The 10,158-nt window shown below is 37.0% G+C and overlaps 3 protein-coding genes across 5 annotated transcripts; all 3 read right to left on the bottom strand.

The window, feature by feature from the left end:
- On the bottom strand, positions 1-1,163 carry LOC107634123. 2 transcript variants are annotated; one of them, XM_021117752.1, is made up of 3 exons: positions 874-1,163; positions 671-790; positions 1-384 (listed from the first exon to the last, which is right to left on the bottom strand). In XM_021117752.1, exons 2-3 carry the CDS (start codon positions 751-753, stop codon positions 258-260), a joined length of 210 nt encoding a protein of 69 aa, XP_020973411.1. In that variant the 5' UTR covers positions 754-790; positions 874-1,163; the 3' UTR covers positions 1-257. The 2 variants fall into 2 exon arrangements, with proteins under 2 accessions (XP_020973411.1, XP_016193183.1); XM_016337697.2 differs by having other exon boundaries at positions 974-1,161.
- LOC107629282 (cyclin-dependent kinases regulatory subunit 1) lies at positions 2,362-3,742 on the bottom strand. Of its 2 annotated transcripts, none has more exons than XM_016332031.2 (4): positions 3,593-3,742; positions 3,321-3,415; positions 3,152-3,212; positions 2,362-2,855 (listed from the first exon to the last, which is right to left on the bottom strand). In XM_016332031.2, exons 2-4 carry the CDS (start codon positions 3,371-3,373, stop codon positions 2,703-2,705), a joined length of 267 nt encoding a protein of 88 aa, XP_016187517.1. In that variant the 5' UTR covers positions 3,374-3,415; positions 3,593-3,742; the 3' UTR covers positions 2,362-2,702. The 2 variants fall into 2 exon arrangements, with proteins under 2 accessions (XP_016187517.1, XP_016187518.1); XM_016332032.2 differs by having other exon boundaries at positions 3,321-3,478; positions 3,593-3,679.
- On the bottom strand, positions 4,058-9,958 carry LOC107629283. Its single transcript, XM_016332033.2, has 18 exons — positions 8,764-9,958; positions 8,580-8,666; positions 8,292-8,496; positions 8,062-8,185; positions 7,571-7,663; positions 7,379-7,460; positions 7,236-7,295; positions 7,086-7,138; positions 6,654-6,820; positions 6,191-6,401; positions 5,927-5,981; positions 5,767-5,823; positions 5,395-5,643; positions 5,176-5,237; positions 5,021-5,077; positions 4,832-4,925; positions 4,580-4,720; positions 4,058-4,485 (listed from the first exon to the last, which is right to left on the bottom strand). The coding sequence occupies exons 1-18, from the start codon at positions 9,586-9,588 to the stop codon at positions 4,396-4,398; spliced, it is 2,712 nt and encodes a 903-aa protein (XP_016187519.1). The 5' UTR covers positions 9,589-9,958; the 3' UTR covers positions 4,058-4,395.

Here is a 10,158-nt window from a genome sequence, read left to right as displayed (position 1 = left end):
TTCCAACGACCAGCCATGTCATGATCCCCTCAAACCGTGGGGGAACTCTTTGCTAGCAGATTCTACTACATCATTTTTTCAGAACAAAACATTATTCAACACGTGTAAAATTATTTTTAAGAACATGCACAACTCTGCCACGGTTGCAATGATTTGCATGCCAGATGATAAACTCCTTTTGAAGAATAACCAAATGTATGTATATTATGCATGAGCTTAGCCTTCTAACACAAAACATGGTGATTCTCAGGCTTGCTTCATTTCTTCTGGAAAGTTTGATCGTCAGGACCGATGTCACGCGAGCCGGTGTTAATGTAAGGCCCTCGAAAAGTTGCTTGCGGCGGAAGCGGCTTTGTTGAGTCAATTACAGGCTTCTTTGAAGATCTGGGCAAATGCAATACAAACTCTACTATTGAGTATTAACTCCAATTTCTTTGCATTAAAGCATGCAAATTGTTTACTTACAAGGAAAGTAACCCAACTCACACACACACACCATAACTATGCCACATATATTGAATGGTTTTAAATTGCAGTTTGAGACAAACATGATCTGAGCATGATTTGAAACTCAGCTTGCACCTTTCAAACTGAAATTCAAACATGATTTAAACATGCAAATGGCATTGAAGATTGAAAAGTGATTGAGATTTTAGTTGAGTTGACTTACGCCATGTAGAACGGAAATGCCAACCCTGCTGAAGCAAAAGCAACAAGCCCTCCAGCAACTATTAGATTGCGCGCACGTGCCATTTACGCAACAATCAAATGCCCCCAAATAATTGACCAGCTACATTACAACAACAATTAAAGCATTACCTATATATATAATATAACAAAAATTCCGAACCCTAGATGAATTTCAAAACACACCTTCAACACATAGAAACTATTGCAGATTCACAGTTTACAGAAGTTGAAAGCTTCGAGTAGAATTCATAGGGATCGAAAGTTAATCAGGTAAAAGACCTACCTTCTGAGAAGTGATCCAAAATTGTTTTCTAAACTCGCTAGCGATGCTACCAACCCAATCAGGAAGCCATAGCAATGCGCTCAGAGCTGCAGGTAGTGGAGCAAGCTATTGATTTGGAAAAGCTTGCGAACCCTAACCCTAATTGCGATCGGAGAGTGGAGTTAAAGTTGGAGAAAGAGGACACTTGTACGGGAACGTGATGAGAAGGAGGATGACCGTTTTTTGGGCTGGACCTCTCTTTTTTGGCCACATGAATAATTTGTTTAAACAACACGGCCCAACATAACTCGCCAGGCCCGTGAATTTTCTCCATGAGTTACAGCTTACCAAAAACGCAGCCGAGGCCTTGGTTCAATGGCAGTATCACCTGCCTCGCTGGGAGCTGCACCCGGGTTCGAATCCTCAGTGAGGAATATAGAATCCATATTAATAGTATACCCATGTAGTATGTGTGAGTGTGTTGTGAAAAGCTTACCAAAAACAATTTCATTCGTTTCTCTATTTTATTTTTCAGAAAACGAATACGCATGCCCTTAACTAGGGGTGTTCGCTATGGTTTGGATTTGATTGGATTTGCGGTTTTATAAATTAAAAAAATTAAATACATATAACAAGTCTCAACATTAAATTTTAAATAATCAACAATGACATAACAAGTCTCAACAATATATTAAAAAGCCAACGATAATATAACAATAAAAATAAAATTATATATTAATTAAAATAAATAAATAAATAATATTTTGAACATAAAATATTTATTAAATAATAATAATACATGAATAATATAAAAATGTATAAACAATTGAACATGTTATATATATAATTGTAAATATAATAATAAAATAATAATATTATATACATTATGCGGTTTGGATTGTATTAAATCAGTTATGAAAAGTAGATCCGAAATCCGATCCACCAGTTTGCAAAAAATAGAATCCAATCAAATCCGAATTAGTACGGTTTTAATCGGTTTTCGATTTGAATTGGATTGGATAAACGGTTTAATTTGGTTCGATTTGGATTTGAACACCCCTAGCCTTAACAGAAAAAAGTTATTGAGATATAAGTATAATTCATGATACAGCCAGCGAGTGAAGGTAAAAGATGGTTCATCATTACCACTAAATTTTGTATCTAACGCTCCTCTAATTGGCTGGCAACCAATTTGTATCATTTGCACCCAAATTTATTGTGCTCATCACTACTATTATTTTAATGCTTTATTAAAAGCTCAATGTTTGGAAATGTGTAAACACGTGAAGTGAAGCAAAAATTGGACAATAAAATTTTTGATGCACGAACGTAACATGGTTCATTCCAATGAAACATCTAGTTCGGAACTGAAAAATTTTGTAGCAAAGGGGTATTACAATTCACCATTAATGGAAACCATAGGTACTCTTTAATTTAAAGCTCAGAGCCAGATTCACATATCATACGTAAGCACTAAGGTAGCCCCGTGAATATCATTAAATCCAGCATGCATACGAGTACACGAGAGGTGAGGTACACCAACATATCCCTAAGAAACAGCAACGTTTAAGGACATTCAAATTGACAACGGAAAGTCTAAAAAAACCACATTCAATCAAATTCAGATTCTCCACAGAAGAGAATCCCCAACAGGCCAACTAACAACACAGCCATGTTAAAACGGACTATATAAAAACCTATATAAATTTGTTTGTAATCATCATTTTCAGATTTTCAATGGAAACTAAATTCACTTGACGAGCATGCTTTGCTGGGTCTGGCTTTCCTGCTGTTGCTGATAATCCAATGGCCTCCTGAAAAGCATGATGTGTGGCTCGGGGCGGTGAATCGCATAATGAACCCAACCACGGCTCTGTTGAACACCAATTGCACGCCACTCATTCTGTATAGTCAAATCCAAGCACAAAGGAAAAAGAATTAGAAATGAAACCCCTAAAACTAGAAATATGTATCAACCAACAAAGGAGCCTTCAAAGTTCAAACAAAATAGTGAATAAACAATTATATTCATGCCTTCATCAACTGAATAATACTACAACAGACTATATAACTACAAAATATAATTCGAAAACCTAATCGAAAGTTTCTCTTGATTTCTACCAATTTGCATGACCAGATTCAAAATATAGAGTAATTCCAATGAAATTCGATCAACACATAAAAAAAATATTAACATACTTCAGAGAGAAGTCGATTCTTTGGAAGCAGCTTAGCAACTTCGGGAGGCAGCACCACATGCCTGAACATTAATATAAATTAAATGAAAAAAAAAAAAGAAGAAACATAAAAAGTTGAGTCGATTGGAAAAGATGATGTAAACATTGAGAAATGTGCGTGTTACTGTTACCTATACTCGTAAGTGTCATCGAAATACTTCTCCGAGTACTGGATCTGACCCATCGTCAAAGCCTAGGGTTTTGTTTTTTCCTTTCCGACTTTGTTCTGTTCGTTCAATCGTCCAAAGAAAAATTAATCCAATACAAAATTCTCATCCAAAGTATCTATCTGTTAGAGAGTAACAGGATCTTCTCAAATCAAATGGAATTGAAGTTTGATCGAAGAAGAAAGAGAGAGAGAGAGAGAGAGAGAGAAAGCGAGAGCGAGAGAAAGAGCGCTTACCAGAGAAACGAGAAATGATTAACGAGAGAGAGAGAGAGTGAGAGTGTGTGAATGGAAGAGAGAGGGAGGGAGGGAATATATTTGTGTGGCGAAAAAATCAGTACAAGGGTTGGAATCGTAAATTCACTTCTTATATAATACACTGTGGCACTGTGCAATTTTTTGTTTCCTTTTTTAAAATAAAAAGATAGTAGTATTAAGAATTTAAAAGATTAACGGCTAAAAAACGAAGCATTCACTTGACTTTTATTTTTTCAAATTTGAAATTTTCCCGCTCCAACGTTGAATTTTCTACACGCAAATACACTTGAAGGCGTTGGATACATAAAAAAATAACGAGTGTTTTCCTCTTCCTCTAAATCTTTTTTATTTGCATCATTATCTTAAAATTTACACGATTAATGTATTATTATTTGTTACTCATCTTTACTCAAACAAAATATTAATAACTTTACAAATAGAGTATTAACAATGAAGACAGATAAAGCACCTTATCATCGGGATTAAGATTAAAACCGGATTATACACCAAAACCAAATGAATGTAACATCAAAATTTGCTAGTTGCTAAGAATCCATTGTCCTGGCTAACCCTAGCATGACCCTCATTTCAATTTCAGTAGAACCAAAACAAAAAATATGAGAACTACACCAAGAAAGAGGAGTGATTAGTGTTTTTTTTCTTTCTCTGTACACCAAATAGATCATCCTATACAATGCTTTTATTCTGCTCTGAGCTCCCACTCTACACCCAGCAAAACAACCCTAAAAAGAAAGATCCGCAGATGAAATATTCCTTTGGCCCTAAGTACTTGCGAGTGCAGAAACCGGCTTCTGCAGTAAGGGAGTCTCTTGAAATATCATCATTCGGAGACGTCTCCTGTATTCATTTATCTGCGACAAGAATGGAAATGGTGAGATCAAGGTCTAGGTTTAACGACGATAGATAGATAGTAAGGATAGCCGGACACCAAATTAGGTTACACACCTCATCTTGGTCAACCCTTGTAAACCCAAATTTATTGGTCCATATTGATTCAGCTTCTTCCGCAGCTGGTAGGACTAAATGTTTCACTTTTAAAGAGGCAAGCACCCTCTCAATGCAAGAAAAGAGGCACTGGAAGTAACCCTATTCAGAAAAAACATATATATAATTTACTATGTGTAACTACTCAAATTAAAAAGTTCTAGGAAGAAAGGTATATATTAATCATAGCTGAAGTGAAAATTGAATAAAAACCTGTCCTTGGCAGTCTGTAGGCGTCGCCACTAAGGGAAGCTCTGCCACTTCATGCCCGAAGATGCGAAATATTCCAACAGATACAATTACTTGGCTGCAAAAACATAAAATAGATTCCAAAATAAGACGTGGCATCAAACCAAACATGTGCATGCTTAGCAAAAAATCACACTTCACAATCTGACTTACTTGACAATGAGAACTGCACAGTACATTCCGCGAAAATCATAATCCCCAATTTTCCTCCTGTCGAAATCCGAAGAAAAGAACTGGGGGTTCATTCACATGTCCAGAAATGTTGAATAAGTGTATCACTAGTACAAAAAGAATTGAGTGTTGCTTACCCATAAATCATTGCTGGAATGAAATCGGCTCTCGAATCAGAATTTATAGGACCGAAACGCTCCTAGGAAACAAATACCAAATTTGACTAAGTTAATCTCTCAAAAAAGTATATAAGATTAACATAAAGGTAAACCACCAAATCCGAATGCTCTAGTTCATGATCTCAGTAATTAGTAGAGGTGAAAATTAAAAAAATTAATTAACTAATATATACTCACATGGAGGATAGCAACAGCTTCCGAAAGCAATTTTCTGGTCTTGTCAGAAGCAATAAGATTCCAGTTCAGAACCTTCCATTTAACATCAAGAGCAGCCCCGGTTTCTAAACCTTTTTCTTCATGCTTTCTCTTAATCAAGCTAAGGAGGGAATCTGGAAGATTCTCTTCCTCACCAGCCACTAAATTTACCAAAGCAGCATGAACTCCATTGCACTCTGAGCAGCAGAACCAATTCCCTTCTGGCAATGCCTGGTAAATTACACCCATCAAATAAATTTACATCAACAATGCATAAAACTAAATTTCTCAATAAAAGATAAAGATTAAACAAACTTTCAAGATGGAAGTCAAAAAGGAAAGAATATCTTGTACCTCTAGATTTTGTATGTTATGATCCTTCATACACCCAACATGATATTCCTTCTCACACTGCAAAGATACTTCAATCAGCAATTTATGACACAGATATTAGCAGCATAGGAATAATTAAAATTATTAAGATTTGAAAATCTACCGGAAACACAATACCTACCTGATCACAAATCATCATAGTTCGGGGACTAAAGATTTTGCTAAAATATGGTTGCCTGAAAATTAAGAAACTTGAGCCATATATATATGGGGAGAAAAACAGGGGTGATTAAAAAATATAAAAGGAGCATGCTGTAAGATATATTAATAAATTTAGTCATGACTACAAGAGTTACATAGTGCTCATGAAGGAAGAATAGCCAGATGAAGAGAAGTTCAGAAAATAATATAATAATTTGCTTAATTAAATAATACAGGATATTACCTACACAGTACACATCCCTCATGGTGAACCTGGTGAGTTTTAACAATGCGAATACACCTTTCATGTATCTGTGCTAAAGGATCAATGCCTGCAATCCTTCCAGCTGCCAACGCATTTGCGTTATGCGCCACATATTTGTCTTTCTGAAAGACATTCTCACAGTATTTACAATACCAGGTATCAGTTGGAACAGAGGGGAGAGGAACACAATCTGCAACATCAAATTAAGCAAATATTAAGGGTGAGATCACAAAGCAGAAACATATTATTTAAATAAGGCACATGCCAAAACTAATTCTGTGTTCAGCCAGAAACAATTCTTCTATAAACATAAATAGACCTGAGTTGTCAAATAGTTCCTAGACATGAATAACAAAATACCAAAACATACACTCCATCTACAAGTATATTACAAAAGAATCAATTTATACACAATATGGAAAATAAGTTACTGGGACTTCACCGATGTGAAATGCTCTTGGGCATCCATCGCAACACAAAAGATCCCCTCCATCAGAACATATACTGCAGAGGTCATCATTATCACTGGAGGAAAACTTCCGTTCTTTTAAATAATTGATGGACAGCTCATGGAGTGAGACTCCATTAGATGTGTATATGTGGAGGTAACTGCAATAAATACATCAAAATGTTAGAGCAGGGAAGCAAACACTAGTCAATTTTCTCAATACACCATACAACAAAATTTGAGGGTCCAAACACATTGAGATTTGAGGCTAGAAAGTTGAAGGAGAAAAATTGGCAAAAAAAAGAAGAAGAGGGGCGAAAGAGAAGTTTTCAAATGAAAAGAGGCAATGAATACCGACAGCCTTGTAAGGTAAAGCCAGATGCATGGCGATAATCCAATAATAGAGTTTGAACAACAAATACTCACGGTTTCCTACGTGATGCCCAACCGGCATGAGCTTCAAACTGGGAGGGACTAATCTGTTCATTCATTTTTATTTTGTATTTCAAAAAGAAGTGTTAAATGTCTGGTTGAAACCAAATATATAGGACAATTACACTACATAAGAAGAAGTACCTCTTTGTCACAGCAGCTACAAACTATTCCAAAACCCTGCTTGTAACCATCCAACAGTCGCTGCCAACACAAGAAAAGCACATTCAGAAGTGCTATAATTGATAAAAAATAGGAAAATAAAGACAAGTCATTATCAATGCAACCTTTCCGCGAACATAGTATGCTACTTCTGTTCCATCTGGCAACACATCTGCTTCAAAGATCAACTTATGCAAGCGTAGATCCCTTTCAAAATTTCAGAGACGTATAAGGGAGAAAATACATGTTGAAACAAATAAAAATAATATTTAATTCATACACAAAAATTGCACTTCCAACAGAACACAAATGCTTACTTCTTAGTTACTTTTCCGTCACTCTTATCACGAGATGTGCTGTGCTTCATTCCATTGTTTATTGACTTTTGAACCACGATGGGTTCTGGGGATCTGCAATAGTAAAACAGTTCATGTTATATAATCATATGACTACATTGAGGCAACGATATTCCGATCAGTTTTGTAATACATATGTAAGAGTGACATGCAAATACATCTGTACAAATGATACTCAAATAAAGCACCAATGCATCAATGCTTGAAACCAAACTTGTCATCCTGCTAGTATAGAAACAATCAGAATATGGACACATTATAAGCTCGCTGCTAATAAATATACAGAAAAGAAATGCTCGGTAAATTCCGACGATGGCCTTACCTATATTACATATAACAATGACTTAAAAAAAAAATGCCTTGCTATCCAACAAATGTCATGCTTTTCTTTCTTAAATTGTTATAGTATTCCATGATATACTAATTATGATCATCAAGCAAACAACTAGTACCTGGATTGAACTGCATGTGAAACATTGCAATTGCTAGTGTCAGTTGTTTGAGTGGGGAGGTTAGGTTGGCATTCCTTTGACTCCATGCATGAATTGCATAATAGTCTCGACACAACATTGGTATCTTCAGATATACAATGATACAATAGAATTACTTGTTAGCCTGACTGGAATAAGCTTGCAAGCACATCAAAAAAGTACAGAGGAAATCAAACAAGTGAATCTCAAACCTCTGCAGTTAAAACAAAAGGTAGATTTCTTTATGGTGAAGCCTCCAATAACTTTTTGGATAACTTCTTCCAAGGTTTCTAATGGTACATCCAAACATGTATTCATGATGTCATGAAGAGTACTCCCATTCTCAAGGTATATATACTCTGGGGGGCACTTGTTTAAACGACTGGCATGAAGCTTAAACAAGGTGGGCGTCACAACCTAGTTCCACAAAAAACAAAGGAACTAACACACAATATTTTTAGACCATACAGTAACATAAAGTGTATCTTCATTTTACTTACCTCAACACCATGGCAATCCTCACAATGGCACACAATCCCATTGCCATTAATCACTCCCCGAAGCTCTGCTTCTCCAGCCTTGATTGCCTGCAAATTTCTCAAATTTAGACACTCGCATTTTCAACAGCAATACTCATATCTCAAGAAGAGAGCCCACACAATAAGAAGGAAAATCAGCCAACACCTTCACACTGCGAGCATAATTCACTGCCAAACCCTCAAGAATCCCCGTGGCTAGAAGCTCCTTCAGACTTGTTGGGCACCTTTTAGTACTAGCCTTGGACACAGCAACCAATGCACCATCTTCAATTCCCTCCTTGACATCATCACCAACTTCAACATCCTTGCCACTATCATTAGCACGCTTCTTATTATTACCACCAACTTCAACAGCTTCGGCATTGTTATTTACCTTATCATTCCCATCCTTTGCGCCACTAACATCTTCTTCCAACTTTCTCTTTAGTAGAGACCTAGTAAACCTCCTAAATGGCTTCTCCATAGAAACAACAGAACCCTTCAAACTACCACCACTATCACCTGTAATTGAAACCGGTGTTGCCCCACCAACAACACCATCTTCCTTAGAACAACATACCTCACCACCCTCCTTCGCGTCACCTTCACAACCAACCTTCTCCGTTTCATCCACCACCACCGTAACACCTTCATTCTTTAGTTCCTCCACATCAACAACATCACTCTTTGCCTCCTCTTCACTCATAACATCACCTCTACCACCACCATCTTCGCTTTTCACCACCCCACAATTCAAGTCCTCACTTTTCGGCTCGCTCTTGTTCCCTTCCCCCGAACTTGACTTCCTGGACCGCTTTTTGACCGGGCTTTTCACGACCTGAACCGCATTCCCGTTCTTGGAGGCCCTGGTCCGGCCCAGTGACCCACAGATCTCGGATTGAGCTTTCATGGCGAATGCAAACTCTCTCTTGAGACCCGTCCGGATACTAGACAGCACCAGGAACTGCTCCGAATCCGCACAGTTCGCCATGGACGCGCACGCACACACTACAGTATCAACTTCAGCTAGCCCCTGAAATCTAATTGGAGTATGAGCTAAGACCCCTAAACTAAGAAATCATAAAGTTCAAACCTTATCGAAACTGGTAGCTCTTCCTACTCCCGTTGACCGTATCTGAGCAGGAATCGTAAAATTAAAAGCTTGGCAAGCAAATTAGGGTTTCTAGAAATTGCTAAATTAGGGAACTTGGTTGACGAAGAGAAAAGGAAACAGAGAGAAAGAGGGAGAGATACTGTTCTGTGAGGTTTGAATTGAGAACAGTGAAGTGTGAAGGTTGGATTGGTTACCTTCAAGAAGGAAGAAGAGGAAAACGAAAATGAGAAGCATTTTATTTTTGGAATGACGAAAATAACCCTGCGATGTTCAAAGCAAAACGTGTTTGGTGTTGTCTTTTTCCGTCTTTGCGATCGTGTTTTGTGTCATTGTGGATATACATAGGCGCCATTTTTTATTCTTTTTTCCAATTTTTTTGTATTTTTGTTTTACTTTGACTTGCATTTAGAATTTTAGATCTCAGTTGACGCATTTACTGACATCACT

This window comes from Arachis ipaensis, chromosome B03 (genome assembly GCF_000816755.2).
Source record: "Arachis ipaensis cultivar K30076 chromosome B03, Araip1.1, whole genome shotgun sequence".
NCBI lineage: Eukaryota > Viridiplantae > Streptophyta > Magnoliopsida > Fabales > Fabaceae > Arachis > Arachis ipaensis.
This window is presented reverse-complemented; position numbering and strand designations above follow the sequence as displayed.

Excerpts from the sequence above, each read along its gene's own strand:
- LOC107634123 (XM_021117752.1), bottom strand. The coding sequence starts at position 753 with ATGGCACGTGCGCGCAATCTAATAGTTGCTGGAGGGCTTGTTGCTTTT. Across the intron at positions 385-670 it reads GCATTTCCGTTCTACATGGC|ATCTTCAAAGAAGCCTGTAA; the intron begins GTAAGTCAACTC and ends GCATTTGCCCAG.
- LOC107629282 (XM_016332031.2), bottom strand. The coding sequence starts at position 3,373 with ATGGGTCAGATCCAGTACTCGGAGAAGTATTTCGATGACACTTACGAG. Across the intron at positions 3,213-3,320 it reads GATGACACTTACGAGTATAG|GCATGTGGTGCTGCCTCCCG; the intron begins GTAACAGTAACA and ends ATTAATGTTCAG. Across the intron at positions 2,856-3,151 it reads AGAATCGACTTCTCTCTGAA|AATGAGTGGCGTGCAATTGG; the intron begins GTATGTTAATAT and ends TTGACTATACAG.
- LOC107629283 (XM_016332033.2), bottom strand. The coding sequence starts at position 9,588 with ATGGCGAACTGTGCGGATTCGGAGCAGTTCCTGGTGCTGTCTAGTATC. Across the intron at positions 8,667-8,763 it reads ATTATGCTCGCAGTGTGAAG|GCAATCAAGGCTGGAGAAGC; the intron begins GTGTTGGCTGAT and ends AGAAATTTGCAG. Across the intron at positions 4,926-5,020 it reads TGTGCAGTTCTCATTGTCAA|CCAAGTAATTGTATCTGTTG; the intron begins GTAAGTCAGATT and ends ATGTTTTTGCAG.